A 21461-nucleotide genomic window follows, 5' to 3' on the forward strand; every position below is an offset into this window, starting at 1 on the left:
GGCCCTGCAAAGTACTACATAAATGCAATTCTCTCCTTTTTGTTTAGAGTCCTGTTATCGTTTTGCATACTTTAAAAAATATACAACAATGCAATGGACTTGTGCAAAATACATTGAACCCATAAAGGGAACAATAACAACAAGAAATGCTGGAACCACTCAGCAGGTCTGGCAGCATCTGTGGAAAGAGAAGCAGAGTTAACGTTTCGGGTCAGTGACCCTTCATCGGAACAATAACGTAGGATTACGCAATCCAATTATTTTTGTTACAGAATGTTCTGTCAGGTATAGAAATCAGGTAATATTGGAGACTCTGGCTCACTTAGTGCAATATCAGCATATTACAAACAAGCCCCATCTTGTAGGTCAGGAAGATGAAGTTATTAAAAATATGTTTCCACAACTGTCAATTACTGCAATATCACCAGCACTCCTTTTTGGAACAAGATCTGAATGAAGTACATGTACTTAACTTGATTCATACTGTTAACATAATACACTCATCCTTCACAGCTTAATTAATTTCTTTTAACTGCAAATTCTATTCAGGTACGCAATAAATCAGCATAGCCTAAGAATATAGCAACACTGGCAAATGGAGGATAGTGCTCCGACTGCAGCTAACCTTGTATAAAGTCAGTCCATGCACAAGGACTCCACGCAGTGAATGAACTGACTGTTGCAACAACTAATCACTGGTCAATACAAGTAGATTGTTGTTTTTAAAATAAATCCTTTGCATGATCATCTCCACTGAAAAATGAACAAAACTCAGAAATGGCACTTTATCCTTCACCAATAAGCAAGTTAAAAAACAAATGACTGATCTGGGAAACAGCCAGAGCTAAGAAGGTGCCATTCAGTATTATTAATTGATCTAATAATTGGCTGTAACAGATTAGCTATGTTGGGGGATAACCATTTATCCCGTTACAATATACAGCTATTTTTTCATTTAGCATTTAGTTTTCAAACTCTGTATAGTTATTGGCGAAGACAGAATTTACGAATGGTTTTACTAAACACAGTGTACTGACATTTTATAAAATTCTAACTTGAAAACTCAAGCTCCCACAATTGCTAATAAATAATAATGGCAAGCAATAAAGGCACACTTTGGGTCCTATTACCTTTTACTCTGTTAACCTGTGTTTGTGTCAAAGTACAGACACAACAATAAAAATAGAACCGTTATGAGGTTTGAACACTGACGGGAGAATGCCAGATACAATGCAGAGCTCCCCTTAACTTCCATGTGGTGATTACATTGGAATGAACTGGATTGGAAAAGAGTGTTACAGTCCATCGGGATGGTACCAAAGTCTGGAATGTATCGCACACTATTATTATCTCCCAAACTCCTCAATCACTTCCTTTTCTATTAGTTTTAGGGAAATGGACAGAGATTTCTGAAATCATTTGCCTTTTGAGCAAACAGAGGACATGTTCATATCTTCTGCCCGGATAATTTGGCTTTCTCTTGAAATGAGAGGACACCAAGAGCCTGTGTCCTGTACTGAAGTGACAGTTAACTACTATGGAATTTGAGAGCACCTCTTGCTGGGAGACAATGGGACTGAATCAGCCTGAACCTTAGTTCTAACTGAACTGCTTTGACCAACGGAAGCCAGGTTAGTACATTAATCCCAAGAAAGAATTTAATAATTGTGGCGATCACAATTAGATTTTCAACCTTCAATTGCCTTCCAAATTCCACCTACTTTTCTTCCTTTCCCTTTTCTCATTGCTTTCTGTGCTCTGCGAGTCTGATTGACCATCACTGCTGTCATCCCACATCTCGGATAGATCCTTCATTTCATCTGGGACATCCTTCTGAGGAACCAAAAGGAAGAAGTGATGTTACTGCAGTTCAAAGCTCTGATTTCACTATTTACTTTGGGCTGAGGATAATCAGCAATGAGCAATAATGATTGGTTTTGAAAAGCTGCGTGTTACTGTCGGCAAATTACAGGCGGTTAATTCCCTTGCGGCTTCTCCTCCACCACAATAAATTTGGCAGAAATCCTGTTTAAGCATGAAAAATAGATTTAAGTGGGTAAATAGGGTTTCTGACAAACTTCCTCTGACATCTTGGCAACAGAGTTGGAGAAGTCCTGAGGAAATTCACCCACATGTCTCTTGAAAATAATGCTGCTGTTGCAAACGGGATTTAAGTTTTTGCTAATCTTAAAAATAAACCCAGTCCCACACCAACTCCCCAAACTTCAGGATCTCCTAAAAAATAAAAATGATTAAACTTTTGTTATTTTTCCTGTAAATATATTCAAATATTAGCCCCGATATTACAAAGAACATAACATAGTCCTTGATTAGCTCCAGTTACAAAGTTTAAATAGATTATGTCCTCTTCCACTTCTGATTTCCTCGACCTATATAGTTTAAAGATACTGATTACAGTTGGTTTCAATTGCTATTGGCTAGGGATACATGAGCAAGGCTGTCAAACGATTTACACAATGACTGACTATGAATTCAAATAGAACATGTAAATCTGGATAAGCTGTCTCCTCATTAAGTCTGATAGGGTGGATACTATGTAATACAGTACATATCTCGTCAGCTCCTGTTCCGCATAATCCTGGTGTCACAGTTGCATTTATCAAACACATAAATAGATTTAAATTTGTCAGTTATTTTAGTCAATCAACAATATGTCAGACGTAATCCAAACGAGTTGGGACTGAGTTAATGTGAGGGCAAATATCCTGTGCCATGCATTACCTGTGGCAGTGACCTGGTTGTAGACATCTGCAGATGCCACCCAGTCAGCCTTCAGGACGGGCACAAGAGCAACCCAAAGATGATTCTTCCTCTTGTGAGAAGGACCTGGTTTCTGCTCAGTGCCTTCCCGCAGCACCAGTGGAGAAATTAGGAAATAGGTAAATAGCATAAAACTTAATCTGCAAGTACTCTTGCAGTTATCTACAATTTTAATGCTAATTTAGTGAACTGGATTGTTTCAATAATCAACACAATGTTTCTGCAATTTGTGACATAGCGATACAATGCAAATAAAGATGTTTTATTCCCCATCTCTTTTTCCAAAAAATGAAACAGTCTTGACTTCTCATCAGGGGCAGTTCTATAGATGTTGTCAATACAACTCTTTGTCAACCCATCATCAGGCACTTTTAAGCAGTGGATGAAATGATCTCTTCCTGAACAGTTTTCTCTCCTTTCAACAAGTGACTGGCTGATACTTACTTGCCTAGGGGGCGGCCAAAATGTGAATCAAGACTGTAACTCGAATTGCAGTCTCCTGAAGAGTCCAACACTCCTGCAGTGTTGTTATTGGCCAAATAAAAAAATAAAAAATGAGAACTAAGAGATGGCACTGTGGATTTGTATATTTGCCATCACGTCCGAGATCTAGGTTCATATGCCATCTTTACTGATGTGATGGGGGGAATATTATGCTCTTCCCCGCATTGGGTTTGGAGGCGGGGAGACCATATAATTGGTCGGAATGGTGGTGGAGGGGAACAGCCTTCCCGCCCTGCCAACTGAGGCCCTTAAGTGGGAAATTAATGCCCAATTAAGGGCCTCATCCCACCGCCGCCAGAATTAGCCCAGTAGCGGACAGGCCTGTTGCTCAACAGGGAGCACACCAAGCAAAACCTTGTGGGCTGCTTGCCGGCTCGTGGGGGAGCAGCGGGGGTGGGGGGGGGGGTTGGCGTGTGTGTGTGGTGTCTCTCATTAAAAGGCACAGTGCCTACACGACGGCCCGGACATCGGGATGGGGGAGACCCGCTGAGAGCTACCCCCCTGACTTTGCTGCCGACCCCCCATACTCACCCCTCCCCCATGAACACCACCCCATGAAAGCCCTCTTGCCCTGACTTACCTGAGGTCTGGTTCCAGTTCTTCGGGTCGTTGCTCTACCAGCAGCAGCCAACGTCTCTGCAGTGGCGCTGCTCAGTTAAAGAGCTGCGGGCCTCTAATTGTCCACTTATGTGCCTAATCGGCACTTGATCTGGCAGGCCCTCCCCAAAGGAAGGATGCAGGGCTCTCGCCAGCGCTTTTGCTGGTGGTCGAGACCCCCATCGCCAGGACAAAATCCCGGCCGATGACTTCTCTTTTCAGGCTACAAGAGTTTGATCTAAAATGAGGAGAGATAGTCTCAAACCAGTTCCTAGTGATTATGAGCTCAGAACACGAAACAACCTCTAAATCAGCACTAAATCCCATAAGATATACCATGAGGATGCAGGGAATGGTAAAATTAGCACTGGTGAAATAGTGGGTTGTTCTTCCAATGTTGAATTCCAGTCACATTATGGGGGCAGAGTCAGTGAGTTTACTCTGCATCTGCCACGCTACACTTGACATGAGACTGCTCAACCCAACCCAGTGCTCCACCCCCAGTACCACCAGTAAATGTAATTTAGCAATAAATCCAGAATTACAATAGATTAGAAACTATCTTTTTCCTCTCCAAGTACACAAACAATTTTCAGAAGACAGCATCATTGTGTTTCTTCAAGAAAAACTCACCTTCAAAGTATAGACTCCCATGCGACCAGGTACCTTATAGAAAATACCCTCTTCTCCCCTAGAATTTGTGTGAAGCATAGCATTCAAGCAAGCCAATGGAGAGGTGCCACTAGGAGAAACAGAAATAATCAATCCATGTATGAATGAGATGCATGGAACTTTAGTAAATCAAGATTCTATGATTACAAAATTCTTTGAAGTTTTTTAAAATAAAAAACCATACGACAGGGTGCCAGGGTATTAATGCCTTGTTCTGTAGCCAGAAGCTGGCAGTAATTTACATCTAGTCTGTTTAGATTTTGAGAATAATCACAATACAGGCAATAATGTACTTTTGTCCTTAAAGTTGCAACCAATGAAAATCTATCTTCAGAATTTTGGGAAACTGTTTGAAGCCCTTTCCCAGTTCAAACAGAACGGATGCAAGTAAGCATCCTGTGTCAAAATGACTATAACATGTCAAAAATAAAAACAGTTCCAGAAATCTCAGTAATAATCTGCCACAAGTCTTCTCTGAAAGGACTAAATATTAATAGTGTGAAGAATGAGGTGCCACAAGTTGCAGTGCAAAATATGCCTTGGTTAGTATCTGAGGCAAATTGCTGGTCGATGTAATCAGATCATTTACAGGAAAGCTCCGGGCATCAACTTGTGTGTAAAAAGAGCATGAAAAGCTTCCATATTTTGTGTGAGACTTTGTTAATAAGTTAATCCTCAAAATTCATTATATTGCAGATGATATCTATGGAAGAATATTTGAACTGATAAAACTGAAGTGCTTCCTATAGGAAATGTCATCAAACAGCAACAAAAGTTTCCTAAAATGGAGCAAACATGCTACTGAAACCATCATCCGTGCCTTTGTCGCTATCACACTCAACTTTTTCAGTACCCTCCCAAACAGCCTCCCATTCTCCACTCTCTGTGAACTTCAGTTCATTTAAAATTCTGCGGTCCATATTGTAACAACCAAGGATGGAGAAATGCACTGTCTTTCTCTAGTTCCACTTCTCCACGGGTCACAACATATATTTAAATGTTTTATCCAGTTACTGATATGACCAATTATGTACATTATCTATTCTATTTTTAGAATAAAAATTTGCCAACCAGGTTTCTTTAATAAATTATTTGTTTATTATAAAACAAGACCCATTCAATAAAGATGCAAAGCTTATTAACACATGAGTTGAAATATGAAAGTATAAATATATTCCCTTCAAAATAATCCAAACACACATGCAATCACACACCAATTAAAGGAAAAATAAAGATGCTTTCTCTGCAGAGATCAACTTTACAAAAAAATGTTGGCCAGGTACTTGTTAATTCTTGAAGAAAAAGGATAAGATATGGAATGTTCCAGTTGGCCTGGCATCCGGATACACGTAGTCGCATGTCGCTAGACACATGTGGTTGTCACTGGGATCTTTTCAGAAGCAGTTCGTTCAGGATATGTCAAGAGAAAGTCTTCCAGAAGTTACTCAGGAGAAATGCTTCATCAGTTTCACCAGTTCTCACACTAGATTCTCAGCGTTTCTCAAAGAGGTGGAACAGGATGAGCTAGTAGCCTCTCTCTCTTAGCAGGCTTACACCCTAACTGAACTCCAAACAATATCAAAAAACGAAACCAACTCTTGAACACCATAAATCTAGACATGTCACTTCTTTGTAAACAATTCTGACAGACAGCAAGGCTCCTGCTATTTACTTAGCTTAAGACATGTGGCTTCCAGTAACTATTTTTAAACAAAGTCCCAAGTGTCCTTCCAGTGATCCTTTTTAAAAAAAAAAGCCCAGCATCTCCTCAGGTGTTTCCACAGTCTTTTGAACACAAGTCCTCAAAAAAAATTAACAATGGAAGCACGTTCATGACACCTCCATCCTCGAAGGAGCCATTTTAAAATGCGTTTCATTATAAAGTGCGGTCAAAACTAGAATATGAAAAAAATATTGAAACACATTTACACACTAATTCTCATTCACTCTTTACCTGTTGCTATACAGTTCTGTTCTGTACCATCTTGTACTCAGATAACTCAAAACAAGGTTAAATTCTAGACAAAGCATCAGCAATTACATCGTTTTTCCCGCAATATGGATAATCGTTAAGTGTTAGGGCTGCAATAGTAAACTCCATTGAAATAGTCTGGCATTCAGGTTTTTGAAATTTTCCACAAAGGCTATGGTTATGATCAGTATATACCATTGTCTCTCTGTAGTCGTGGTGGACATATACTTCAAACTGTTTAAGAGTCAGTAGTAAGCCCAGGGTTTCTTTTTCCAACTGTAGAATATCTCTTTTGGTGTCGATTTACATTAGTATCCCACTGGCCTTATATGCCCGATTCATCTTCTTGTAACAAGACTGCACATACCTCAGATCACTAACACTCTCCTGACCATACTATTTTGATTTTTGTTTTGTACCATATCGTCAGTGGAGCAGCAATAGTGCTGAAATTTGCTACAAACTTGAGGTAGAAACTCCACATCCTCAGAACCTCATGATTTTTCATTTAGTTTTAGGGACAGGGAACCCCACCAATGCTTGTACTTTTGCTGTTCTTGGCAACACTTGTCCTTGCCCTACTAAATACCCAAGGTAGGTTACCCTCGCTTTTGCAAATTCACTTTTGGCAAGACTTATCACCAAATCTGCCAACTGTAATTTTCTAAATAGGGCTTCCAGCTATTCCAAGTAGTCCTTCCAAGTATTACTGTACACCAGCACATCATCAAGGAAAACTGCACAATTAGGAACAGTGGCTACCATTTGGTTCATTAGTCTCTGAAAAGTGACTGGGGCATTTTTTAGCCTGAATGGCATCATTCGGCATTGGAAAAGACCGTTTGGTGACAAAGGCCAATATTTCTTTAGCTCAGGGTGTTAAAGGAACCTGCCAGTATCCCTTTAACAAATCTATTTTGGTAAGAAACCTGGCACTGCCAACTCTTGTCAATACAGTCTTCCAAATGAGGAATTGCGTTGGAGTCTGCCTTTGTTATTGCAATAACCTTTCTGTAGTCTATGCAAATACTAGTTGAACCATCAGGCTTAGGCATTACACAACTGGGGAACTCGAGCTGCTTTGACTGGGTTCAATTAGGTGGCTTTCTAACATCTATCAGATTTCTGCTTTCACCTAGGCCTGTTTCTCTGGACCTAAGTGATAAGGATGCTGTTTTATAGGAGAGGATTCTCCTACATCCACATCATGTATGGCTAAGGTTGTACATCCTGGTTTGTCCCTACAGACTCCTTTTAATATTGTGAGTAGCCTTGTTAGGTCTCCTTGTTGTTCTGCATCTAAATACGAAAGCATAGCGTCTAATCTCCCTAACAGTTCAGGGTTAGTGACTGGATAGTAGGAGCTTCAATTTGAGAACAGTCTAGGCCTCCTTCTGCCTTGCCCTCACTATCCCTTTCATCCTTCACCGTCCATACTACCTGACATACCTGTGCTTGCTTATCCGCCTACCGGCGATGATCTTGTTTCAACATATTGATGTGACACAGCCGAGTCTTTTTCCAGGTAAAGGTCCCACACAGTGGCCTGAACTTTATTCGGGCGCTGTGCTGAACGTCAGCATCTGTTGAACTCGGCAGCGATATTACACGCAGGAGCTCATTTAAATAGAGGGGGTGGAGTGGCCGCCCCTGATGACGTGTAGGGGGTGGCTGCTGCAATCCCAGCAACAGTGTCCGGCGCCACAGAGCAGGTGCCGGAGCCATTTTTAAAGGGCTTTAAGCCCTTACAATTAATTTTAAGTTTTACAGGTACAGTAATCGAGATGTTTTATTAACAATTAACAAAGGTGTGCAGGCCATTCCCCAACTCCCCCACAATGGTCATTTAAATGGCATTTATTGTCAAAAATACTTAATTCCCTTCCCAAACTTTCCCCCACAACCTTCTCCATTTGGCCTCTAATCCCTTCCCACCATCCCCACATCCAATAAAAATGAAATTCCCCACTCCTCCACCCCTCCCGCCCTGAAATTTTTATTCCTCCCCCTTCCCCACCAGGTTCTCGCCTCGGAACTTCGTGCGGAGTTCTGAAGGCGCATGAAGTACGAAGGACAGCCATAATATCAGCGTGGGACAGCCACCGCCTACAGGTAAGTTTATTTACACATGATTAATGTCAATTTGCACATGCTGATGAAGGGCCCACTGCCAGGTGGCAGAGGGGCCGCACCGAGGTCCCCCCACTGCCGGTAAAATACAGCAGGCCCTTCTTGACGTCGCAGGTCAAGGCGGGCGTCTCCCTGCAGAATTTTACCAACCCCCTGTGCTGTGACTCGTGGCATCGAGGGGCCGGTAAAATGCAGCCCAGCATACCAGCACCCTACTAAATGGTTCCCCAAAAATTGGTATGGGAAGTAGAGGTACCAGTTATATGGCAGGTTGCAGTTTTCCCACAAGTTGGCATGCATGGCACGTTTTACAAAACTACATCATGCCCTTGTAAAGATCTGGCCAGTAAAAATGTTGACTTATACGTGATTGGGTCTTCTGAATCCCTACATGTCTTGACATAGGAATTTCATGGGCTATGCTTAATATTTCCTAGCGATATGTGGGCACTATCACTTTCTGGTGAACAACTGTCCATTCTTCATCCACAGGTCTGTGAGGAGGTCTCCACTTCCGCATCCGAATCCTATTTTTTAATATCGCAGCCTTCTGGAACTCCCTTTGCCTCAGCTTGAGTTAGAGCTGATTGTGCCACTTTACTTCACCCTGGATTGGCTTGCTGAGCCTTGATCAGAGAAGGCTTACTGAACATTTCCTTCGGATTATCCAAAACCCCAAAGAAAGTGTCAGACAGCCAAATATCTGTCTGTGGTGCCAATTTGACCTCCAACAATGGAACTTATTTAGTCATTGCTCGGGTCACTACACATGAAGGAAAAATTCCTGGAACCTTTTCCTGCAATTGCTCTGTTTCTTTGACTTCACTTGGTCTTTCTGTGACTACTGGAGAAGCTACTACCTTCCCTCTGGCCAAATCATTCCCCAGGAGTAGGTCAACTCTGTCTACAGGCAAACTATGGACAACTCCTATGGTTACTGTTTCAGACATTAGGTCACAGTCCAGGTGCACCCAATACAAAGGTACAGGTATATACTCCCCGCCGATACCATTCACTAAAACCTTGGCATTCAATGTGCTCTCTGGTGGAAAAGTCATGTCTTTCCCCAACAAAAGAGTTTGTGTGGCTCTTGCGTCCCTAAGTATAACTATAGGTTTACCTGCCTCACTTGAAGGAGTTACTTTTCCTTTTGACATGAATTCCCTATAACTCTCAAGTATCTTGTTCATCTTCCCCGCACTCACACCGGTGTTTATACTTGACCTTACAGCTGCAGTCAGAGCTACAGCCTGATCTGTCATACTCTCGGTCAGGGCCCCATTCTCTACATTGGCCTTATGTACCCCAGTAAGTCCCATGGGTTTACCCCGCAACTTCCAGCATTCTGCACCAAGGTGTTACACCTTGTTACAATGGAAACAGTTAGCCTTTTGGACATCACTTCCACCCTCCGCACCTTCCTTTCTGGCCTGAGGAGGAGATCCTGGTACGTTCCCAGCTGTCCCTTCTTCTCCCTGGCTAATAGCCTTCCTTTCACCCTCCCACCTTCTATCCTTCTCAGCTTCGTTGGGGGACGGAAAAAAGGTTTGGGCTTGTAAACATGCTCATAATCATCAGTCATCTCAGCTGCCTGTCTGGCTGTTGAAACTTTCTTGTTCTCTATGTGGGTTCTTACTAACAGAGTGAGTGAATTTTTAAATTCTTCCAGGAGAATTTCTCATACATGGCCTCCACCTTTAACGCCCGCATCCAACGATCCAAGTTAATTTGTTTAACCCTCTCAAATTCTATATCAGCCTGCCCAGGCTGTCTCCAAAGGTTCCGAAATTTCTGTAAGCTTCAGGGACCAACTCGTAAGCAGTGAGAATAACCTTTTTTGCCATCTCATAATCTGCAGAAGCCTCCTCAGAAAGCACGGCAAAAACATCATGAGCTCTGCCAATCATCCTGCTTTGCATGAGTAGTGTCCAGTTTTCTTTCTGCCACCTCATCTGTTTAGCTAGCTTTTCAAAAGAAATGAAAAATGGCTCTGTCACTTCCCTCAAACTTCGGGAGGGCTTCCACAAATTTAAATAGCTGTCCATTGAGTCCTCGGTTGGAGTCAGGTCCTTCTCCACCCTAATTTGCATCAGCGTCAAAGGCATCCATTTCCCCCCTCCCCCCTAGTTCCAGCCTTCTAACCTGATATTCCCTTTCTCTCTCCTTTCCCTCTCTTTTTTTTTTAACTCTTTCCCTTTCTCTCTGCTTGCTCCCTTTGAAATGCTCTCTTTTTCCTTTTCATCTCTCTCTCTTGCCCTTTCCTCCCTTTTGTCCTTTTTCATTTCTTTTTGTTGCTCCCTTTCTCTGTCCTGAAATTCTAGCTCTAACCTCTTTGGCGAACTGAATCTGTACCAGTGTGACCTTGTCTTCTTCTGATTCTACTTGTCCCTCTGGCTCTTACACTTCAATCTTCAGCTGTCTGGCCACTAGTCTCTGAAGTTCAGCCCGCCTAGCTTTCAGTCTAATATCTAACTGAAAGTATGCCACCACACTTGACAGTTCATCAGTGGACAATGCCTTTAAAGAATCATAATCTATTGCAGACTGTTGCACAAATGCACTTGCATCAAAAGTAGCCATTCTGGAAGTTTAAGCTTTACTCTAATGTACAAGAAACCTGGTGTTTTTCTTTTCCCCCTTTTCAATTATTACCCCGCTTACAATTGCACTTTGTTGGTTCGGGTTATCCCGGACCAAGCCCCCAATTATATGTAACGACTGAGGCTGGAGGAGTGCACAGTCTTTCTCTGGTTCCACTTCTCCATGGGTCACAACGATATGACCAATTATATACTTTATTTAGTTCTGAAGAAGGGTCACTGACCTGAAACGTTAATTCTGCTTCTCTCTCCACAGATGCTGCCAGACCTGCTGAGTATTTCCAGCATTTCTTGTTTTTATTTCAGATTTCCAGCATCCGCAGTATTTTGCTTTTATCTACTTTATTTATTCTAGTTTCAGAATAAAAATCTACCAATCAGGTTTCTTTAATAAACAACATTATCAATTTCTTATAAAACATCACTGAATAAAGATGCAAAGCTTATTAACACACAGGTTGAAATATGAAAGTATAATATATTCTCTTCTAAATAACTCCAATACACATGCAGACATACACTGGTTAAAGGAAAAATAAAGAAGTTTTGTCTGCAGAGATTAACCTTACAAAAAAAACTTTGGCCAAATATTTGTTAATTCTTGAAGAAAAAGATATGGAATGTTCCAGCTGGCGTCAGGATACACATAGACACATGCGCTTGTCACTGGGATCTTTTCAGAAGCAGTTCGTTCAGGAGATGTAAAGAAAAAGTCTTCCAGAAGTTTCTCAGGAGAAATGCTGCATCACACTCACATTGGATTCTCAGGGTTTCTCAAAGAGGTGGGACAGGATGAGCTAGTATCCTCTCCCTCTTAGCAGGCTTACACCCCAACTGAACTCCAAACAATATCAAAAATGAAACCAGCTCTTGACAACCATAAATCTAGACATGTCACTTCTTCACTCCGATAGACAGCAAGGCTCCTGCTGTTTACTTAGCTTAAGGCATGTGACTTCCAGTGACTGTTTTTAAACAAAGTCCCAAATGTCCTTCTAGTGACCTTTCTTAAAAAAAAACAAGTCCAGCATCTCCTCAGGTAGTTCCACTGTCTTTTGAACACAAGTCCTCAAAAAATATTAATAGAAGCACGATCATGACAACATCATGTCCCGTATCTGGCCCCACACACCTATAACCCCTGTCCATGACAGTCTACATTGGTTCCTGGTCTTCCAGCACCTCCAATTTAAAATAATCATCCTCGTGTTTGAATCCATTCATAGTTTCACCACTCTCTATCTCTTTAACCTCGGTCAGCCCGATAACCACCCCCTTGAGATTCTTCATTCCTCTGATGCTCAGCTTTTGTTCATCTCCTTTTCCTTTTTCGTATCATTGCCGGCTGTTTCTTCAGCTCTGGAATCCGCTCTCTGACCCTCTCCTCCATTCCACCAGCCTCTCCTCCTTTAAGGCCCTCCTTAAAACTCAGCTCTTTGATCAAGTTTTTGCACACTCCTTCTAACATCTTCTCGTTTGGCTCTACATTCATTTTTGTCTGATTACACCTCTGTAATGTGCCTTGGGGCATTTAGCTAAATGAAATGCAAGTTTTGTTCTTATGCCATTAAAATTTTTATGGTCTAGCATTCAGGAAAATATTGGACTAATTTCTGGATAGATGCCAGATCTGAGATTGACAATAAACTTCTTCACCGAAAAGGCAGCAATGATCTCTGGCAGGAGTCAGCATACCCAACTATTGCCTTCTGTTTGTTCTCTCTCCCTTTTGTTTGGTTCATACTGTTAATGGGGTCATCTATCTTGCAATATCCAGTTATGATGACAGGTTGACAGGTGGAACCTTAACATCGTTTCTCTTTTCATATACTGATGGGCTTTCTATTCTCATTTCAGATATCCAGCATTTGTAGAATATTTCTTTTTATGTTCTTTTATTTCTTGAACAACCAATCTAAAAATGATTTCCCTCAATCATATATTTCTAAAACAGACAGGATTAGTTGTTAGAAAATGATTCGAATGGGGATCATGGATTTTGCATTTCAGATAGAAGGTTGTTTGAAAATAAAACCCCATCAGGTATTAGTGAGTTTTCTGTGTTTCGGATATAGCTGGTCTACTCAAATCAGTACAGTCTGGAGGCCACATTATTCTTTTAGTTTGGGAGCATACTGTATGCTAATATGGAAGCAGGGCTTATTTAATAACCTACTGAGACCATTAGTTTCTGAATCACAGGGCAGTCAGATTTCTATGCCAGTAAGTGCTACATCCTGCTGGGCTTATTCTGGTTTTGCTTTTAGTATTTCCTTGGCTTTGTTAAATTCTGTAGGTGGACCTTAAAAATGGAATATAATTAGTCATGTGGTGCAGGCTGCTGTCGAATTGTTTTCATTTTGTTTTTGTAGGAGAAAGTAGAAGCAGCTAGCAAACTGTCTGATGCTTTCATGTTCTCCTGAAAGGTTACACCTGAAACATTATCCTTCTCTTTTGGTTGCTGGCCACCTGGATTGTACCAACAGCATTTTCTACTTTTATCTAATTTTTCCTTCCACTTTTTGTTCAATTTTCTCCCTTTTGTTCTTCCTCCTATTTTTGGGCTCCCACTCCTATCGAGTTTCATTGCATAGGTGTCATATCCATGGTGCACTAATGGAGCCATAATGATCCATACAGTTATTGATATGCCTGTCCTATATCTCTCAACCGCTTTCTTAATCAGACATATGCAGTCTTTTTATAGAAAAAAAACAGGGCCTAAGTCCAACTAAGACTTTCATTCTGATGAAAGGTCACTCACCTGAAACGTTAACTCTGCTTCTCTCTCCACAGATGTTGCCAGACCTGCTGAGTATCTCCAGCATTTCTTGCTTTATTTAAGACTTTCAGTGGCAGTCTGTTCCACCATTCAGCAGGGAAATAAAAACAATTTTCGAATCCCTAGTCTAAATTCAGAATTGTTAAATAAAAACAGAAGATGCTGGAAATAGTCAGCAAGTCAGGCAGCATCTGTGGAGACAGAAACAGAGTTATTGGGCTGGGTTTTGAGCCCATGCTAGGGCCGGGACCAGAGGCAAGCAGGTGCTAAAAACAGCCCTGCTTGCTGGTTCCCATACTCCATCAAGCCCCTGGGCCATTTTTGCGGAGGCGGGATGGGGGGACGGCAGGCATACCCGCCTGCATGTGGCGGGTAGCTGACACAGCTCGTTAAGAGCCTATTGAAGATAATTAAAGGAGGCCGACTAGGATTTTCCAGTCGACCTCTTAGTTCCTGCAGGTGACTGGGGCCAGTTTAAATACTTAGAGGTGACCTTTCATCAGTAGACCGGGAACCAGCACTCCAGGCAGGCCTAGAAGGCCTCGCTGCACGCCTGGGTGCAGAAGCAGCCACAGACTGCCCTGTAGAGGCCCCTCCCACCTTTCTTGATTTAGGTTTAGAAAAGTTGGAGAGAGAGTACCTCCAATTTGAAGCACATTCTCCCTTACCCTCTATTGCAGCCTACTGCTCCTTCGTCGGTGGAAGGCCTCTGACTGGCCCTTCAGCTTTGAGAGTCCGCCCACCATCCTTAATTGGATAGTGAACCTGTCTCCAGGCCAATTAAGGGGGCATCTCTGTGAAAATTGGAGCAGGTAAATGTTTCCTCCCGGGGCGGTTTCAGGACCCGGAAACAGTCCGGACCTCTGTGTCCCGTCCCGCCCCACCTCCCCCCGTTGGAGAGAAAATCTTGCCCATTGTTTCAGCTTGATGACTGGAAAAAGTTCGAGATATAACAGGTTTTAACCAAGTACAGAAGCAGGGAAACGGAGTTGGGGAAGAGGATTGAAAAAAAAGGGAAAAAAGGTCTATGATAGAAAGGTAGGAAAGATTAAACGACAAAAAGGATGAGTGTGGAAGGCAAAGGGGATGGCAATGGGACAAATAAAGAAACAAAAAGATGTGTCTGGCGGCACAGTGGCGCAGTGGTTAGCACCTCAGCCTCACAGCTCCAGCGACCCGGGTTCAATTCTGGGTACTGCCTGTGTGGAGTTTGCAATTTCTCCGTGTCTGCGTGGGTTTTCGCCGGTTACTCCGGTTTCCTCCCACCACCAAAAGACTTGCAGGTTGATAGGTAAATTGGCCATTATAAATTGCCTCTAGTAAGGTAGGGGAATGGAGGGACAGGTGGGGATGTGGTAGGAATATGGGATTAGTATAAATGGGTGGTTGATGGTCGGCACAGACTCGGTGGGCTGAAGGGCCTGTTTCAGTGCTGTATCTCTAAATAAATAAAAAAAATAAATAAAGTGTAAATGACACCAGCAGAATCATTATGAACAACAGCTGACCAAAAATATAGGAGTGGTGGTAATGATCTGAAATTGTTGAACTCAATGTCGATTCTGGAAGGCTGTAAAATGCCGAATTGAAAGATGAGGTGCTGTTCCTCAAACTTCCACTGAGCTTCATTGGAACAGCGTAGAAGGCCAAGGACAGAGTCAGCTCTTAAATGCCGCGCTTTATTACAATGGTAGCACACAAGTTTCCAGTCTCACTCTTGCTCACAGCACCTTTCTTTTTGGCTAGAGGAGGGCCCCTGTGTCTCCTGCTTTCCTTTCTCTCCCAGGACTGCTTGGGGAACTATCACCTTCCCACCCTTTGTCCCTTTCGGTTTTGTGTGGGTGACTAGGAAAGGTTTTCCCGTGGGAAACCGACTTATAAATTGAAGCAAACTCATTGGCCAGAACGGTCGCTTGCCAGGCTCTCTGGACCCACTGCTCCTCTACATGGTCTTTATAGAGAGTGGGACAGAGTGTTTAAATTCATCTAACAGAACTACTTCCCTGAGATTCTCATCGCTGAGCTGTACTTTAAGCAAAGGTCAAAAGCCAGCTGCTTACTTCTTTCAAACTCCAGATAGGTTTGATCAGCTTGCTTCTTGAGGGTTCTAAACTTTTAGCAATAGGCTTCGGGTTCTAATTAATGTGCCCCGAGGATAGCATTTTTGGTCAGTTCATAATTTGATGAACTCTCATCTGGCAACAAGGAATAAACCTCATGGGGTTTCCCAGTTAGCTTGCTTTGTAGTAAAAGAGACCAGGTCTCAGCTGGCCATTTTAGCTGCTTTGCCAGTTTCTCAAAGGACACATAAAAATCTTCTACATCCTCCTCATTGAATTTTGGAATTAACTGAGCTAGTTTTAACAATTTTGTACCCAACCCTGAATTATGCTCCTCCATATTGGCCATGCTTTCACTGGGGTTACTCTGTCGTCCCCTAGTTAACTCAAGCTGCTTTAAACTCTCTCTCTTCACATTCCTTCCGGAATATTCTTTCTCCCTCTCCTCAAATTCAAGTTTCCCCGTTCCAATTGTATCTTTGCTAACAATGCCCTGTCGGAGTCTTCTTCTAACCCTGTTTCTGCTTCTTCAGATTCAAGGGAAAAATGGTTGGCCACTAGCCAGACTTCCTAGCCTGGCCATGTACAATGATCCCACACTGCTCAGCCATTTTCCTCAACTCCTCCATAGACAGTGCTTTTAACTTATCCCAGGTTACTTCACCTTGGCTTGGAGAGCTACTAGCTTCAGTTGCAGACATGTTAGTATTCCAGCACACACAACCACAAGAAAACCTGTATTGAAATCTTGCTCTTTTTTGATTGGGAGAAATTTGGCTTCCCACTTCCAATTTCTCTCGTTTGTTTGTGGATAAAATCCAGGACGGTGTGACCCAAATTTCTGTTACGACCAGGTGAAAAAGAGGTCTAGGAGTCCCTCTCAGCCTTCACCTGGTTTTACCATAACAGGGTTTAATTTTAAATACACCGTGTTTTTTAGCTCCCCCTTGATGAATCCTTGTTCACCGATTTCCAATTATAAGGCAAAGAAACCAGCACAAACAGGCTTTCTGAGGTTTAAAGAAGAAAAGTTGAAATTTATTAACCTTAAACTCTAATTCGGTTGAGGCCTACGGATACACGACGCACCCACACTAGCATGTATATGCAATGCACACATGCAAATAGAGACAGAAAAGAGAAGGAAAATGAAGTGGAAAGGTTTGAGGCAATATCTGAAGAATTGTTGTTACGGTTCTTTGAGCTCACCGTTGAGTCCTTGATTGTAGGTAGATCTTGCTTTTCATTGGGGCCCAGTAGTCTTCTTAAACCTTGTTCGCTGTAGGAGACTTTTCTCTCTTGGGGTTCATGTGGCTTCAGTGGATTCAGAGGCTTGTGAGAAAGAGATGGGAGCAGACAGGAGAGAGATCCTAATCCAGGAGCAAACAGACTCTCAGCCCAAACTTCTTGTACAAATTCAAAAAATTCAGGTTGCCCAGCAGGTTAGTCATGTGACTAGCTGGTTTGACCATGTCCGTTTGTGTATTCAGCCATCTTAGCAGTCAACCTCAAATGCGAGCTCCCCCACCTTCAACGTCTGGTGATCAAAAGTCTATTGTGGATTGAATGCGTCAGGGAATGGCTGCTTTGTCCTTCCAAACACGGTCTGTTAATATGAAAATGTATTTTCCAGCCAAGGCTGATCTGTTTAACAAGTTCTTTCTTCAATTCAGTAACAGTTTAAAATTAATGTTCATGACAAAATTAATGTGCCTCATTCTTGGTAGGTGGTGCCTAGCATGACACCGTTCTTTCTCTCTCTGGAATTCTAATTTGAGTCTTCTTTGTTCTAATTGTATTTTAGTCTGTTTCTGACTCTAACCCTGTTTGAGACTTCAGGTTCAAGTGAAAAATGGTTGGCTACAAATCTTAGTATTACGGATTCCTTAGCTTTGGCACAGAAAGTAATCCCTAACTGCCCAGCTACATTCCTCAACAGTTCAATGGATAAGGCCTTTAATATATCCCAAGTTACTTCACCCTGGCTTAGGAAGGTACTGACCTTGAGTGTGGGCATGTTAGTATTCTAGAAGTGAAACACAAGATAATCTGTACTGAAGTTTCTGAATTTTTTTTTTAACGAGGGCTGAATTTGGTTTTCCACTTTCAAATTTCTCTTTTGTCGTTGGGTTACGGTCCCGCACCATAGCCCCTAAATTTCTGCTAGAGCCAAGTCAGAAGGGGGTCACAGTCATCCCTCTTGCCCTTCCTCTTATTTGACCGCAACAGGGTTTATTCCTTTTTAAACAGTGGTTGTCCTTACCACCTCAGTGAATGTTTTACCTTTTATCTTTACTGTGAAAGTACCAATTGGATAGGTTTTCTTGAGTTTAAACAAGGAAGTTTATTATACTTAACAGTCTAACCCCCATTTAAAAAAATATGCTACACATTCATGCACACATTCACATGAGAATCATGCACACACAAATAGATTACAAAGTGGAAAATAGGTTTTTGGTTGGATTAAGGTCCAAAATAAATACAAGTTAAATATACAGTTTGAGGTTGGATGACTTGATGATTATCCGGCTGGATTTGAACTCTTGAAGTCCTTGGTTGGGCTTCCAAAGTGTCACTTGGAAGTGCACTTTGTGGTTGTCCTGCTTTGCTCAGGATTTTCTTGAAGGCAGAATTGTAGTTGGCTCTCTTCCCCTGGTCTCTGACTGTAGCAGTCGGTAGTCACAGACGGTTTTCAAACTTGATGTTTTCTGGAGAGAGAGAGAGAGAGAGAGAGAGAGAGAGAGAGAGAGAGAGAGAGAAAGGGAAGCACGCCACCTTCTCTGTTGCTGCACACTCAGTTACTGCTTGTCTTCTGTGAGTGTAACAAAACTCCCAGTTTTTATCAGGGATGGACAGACAGTCATATGGTTCTCTCAATCCTCTTTATTTTTAATGACTTCCAAAGTCTAAAACACAAAACCTCTCTCAGGTGAGGTTGTTGGTTCCACCTGGAGGGAGGTCTCCACTTATGAATGCCTCAGGATGTCTTTGAATGTCCCACTAACGAGGATGATCTGCATAATCTATTCAGTTAGTCAAAGCATTGTTCTGGCTGGGCTTCCCGGTAGACTTTTGTCTCCAGTTCAATCGCCTAGTAATTGCAAATTGCAGTGGCCAGCTTGGCTGCTAGTTTTTTTTAAAGGTTAACTGTACGACTTTTTCCATTAAAAGTCTGATGTAAGTTTCCAACCAATTAAATTAATATTTCTCATTTGGCATATGGGGTTTGCTTGACAAGACCATGACCAAGCTTTTTAAGTGCTGATCATAATCCCACACAGAGACTATTTTACAATTAATAGTGTTTCATGAGATACAAAAAATAACATAAATTCTCTCTAGATACTTCCTATCTGTGAACAATCATTGTGAAAAAAAATTGAGCAGTCACATAGCAAATACATTCTTTTTAATTAAATTGTTTTATTTAAGTTCTGGCCTGGGCCTTGGCTCTAACCATTACTTAACAAATACCTAATTCAGAAATTTCATCACCCTAATGGGTTGTTCCTCAGATTTAATCCACAAATCAAAGAAGCTTCAAAAGGTTCTATCTTAATTATATCTTGCTAGTTTTCTAAACACTTCTAGCATTTAGCTCCAATTGAAGCACCTGTCCCAACAGCTCTAGCTTTGGAAAATTAAACATTTCACTGGATTTAAATCTCTGAAGGGTAAATCTTAACTGAATTGATGCTGTGTAATTGAATATCATAATTACTATACAACTATGATTAGAATGTTCTGTGCAGTTATTTACACATGTACACATTTGCATTTGTTTTAGTAATTCAGAATTATGCATTGATTTGTCATTCAGAGATGCTTTCACGTTCTTCCTGATAAAGAAGCCATTGCAACTGAGTCTACCGCAAATCAGGACCAAAGCCTGTGTGTATGTATTTATACACTCTCAAAAATAGCTTTGTAGTGAAAGGAAAATATACATTTATACCGTGTTAGTTTGTATGGGCAAGATAATATAATTCATAAAAGGTTTCTTTCATTTTATCCTGTATGTTTTGCAAAACATTACAGCATCAAAAACAAAATCACTCAGCATATTTCGCAGTTAACTTAAGTACAAATTGATTAGTGATCTTGCTCATCAAAATCAACTGACTGATTATATTAAAAACTGAACGAATTTTTCAAGGATGTATAGTTTGATGTAACACTTGCCAACTTTAAAAGCTGTCACAAGTACTATAAACAGAATATTTCTTCAAAACAGCACAACTATTGTGTCACGAAGTGCAGACAAGTCATCTTATGCTCTGAATGAGTGTGTGCTTGTTTGGGAGGGAGGGCATGATCCAGTTTGGACGCCACTAAGTTCCTTGGCACTTGCAGTATTGACAGGCAAAAATAAAGAGAAAAACAGTGCAATTCTTCAATTCTTAAAGCACATTGAAAGCAGTTAATGCCTAAAACGGCTCTTTGGCATCAAAACTTGAGCCAACATATTACCTCACCTGTCTTTTCCCTGGCCAGGAAGTGACATGACTGCTCCTGTTGAATAAACACTCCTAGTGAATTACAGCATACACCTACTTCAAAAAGAATGAATGTTGTTGAAGTGGAGACTGTTGGAAATATTGGGTCATGCAAGCTTAGAATTCCAACACATCAACATAGGCCAGTTCTGTGAATGTAAGATGGCAGCACACATTCAAGTTATTGAGAATATTTACACTATTTTGGAGCTTCAAAGATGGCATAGTTTTATAATTTTTCAAGTGACCCTTTGTATGTTTGACAAATTATTTTTGCTTACCATCACAAAATGCAAGGAAGCAAACGACAGTTTCATGTTCCTAGCTCTCAATTTGCTACAACGCGAGAAGATATTTTTTCACAAAACGCTTTGAATTTTGCTAATTAATCTCCAGAGGGGTCAACGAGTTTACCTAGCAAGGAACTGAATCAAATTGGTTAGGAAGCAGCTCCCAAGTACCCACTGCAGAGGCTTGCAAATTAATAATGGCCACTTGAACAAGGCATCGATATTTGTGTAAACACACCCAGTGACACCTTCAGGAAAGGAGGTGGGGGGTAGGTTTGGTAGCAGAGGAAAAATAACATTATGAATTATAGGCAGTCAGTTTGCACAGTATATACCATGGGAAAATGAGTCTTGGTTCATACGATAGTTTTTCATTACTCATGTATAAAATCAAAGGTGAGATTTTAATCAATTCTGGTACTTTGAAGCTTTCCAAACTGCAAAAGATTATAATATTACTGCTTCAGTACTTCAAACTAGTGGCTGTCAATCTCCATGACAATCTCTTCAAAGAAGAAACAATAAAAATATTGCAGCCAGTAGTTAAAAGTCAGTAGCGTGTAAAACACAATGG

At 41.4% G+C, this 21461-nt stretch overlaps 1 protein-coding gene across 12 annotated transcripts in view; it reads right to left on the reverse strand.

Annotated features, from left to right (window-relative positions):
- Positions 1-21461, reverse strand: part of asxl2 (ASXL transcriptional regulator 2) — a 444313-nt gene that overhangs the window by 236261 nt on the left and 186591 nt on the right. For 9 of the 12 annotated variants that reach the window (XM_068024011.1, XM_068024034.1, XM_068024028.1 and 6 more), the window contains 2 exons: positions 4516-4624; positions 1722-1833 (listed from right to left, as the gene is read on the reverse strand). In XM_068024011.1, coding sequence (XP_067880112.1) covers positions 1722-1833; positions 4516-4624 — 221 coding nt within the window. Of the gene's footprint in view, positions 1-1721; positions 1834-2742; positions 2855-4515; positions 4625-21461 lie in introns of those variants that run through there. The other 3 variants (XM_068024020.1, XM_068024065.1, XM_068024066.1) reach the window with 3 other exon arrangements.

The sequence above is a fragment of the Heterodontus francisci genome, chromosome 3 (genome assembly GCF_036365525.1).
Source record: "Heterodontus francisci isolate sHetFra1 chromosome 3, sHetFra1.hap1, whole genome shotgun sequence".
NCBI lineage: Eukaryota > Metazoa > Chordata > Chondrichthyes > Heterodontiformes > Heterodontidae > Heterodontus > Heterodontus francisci.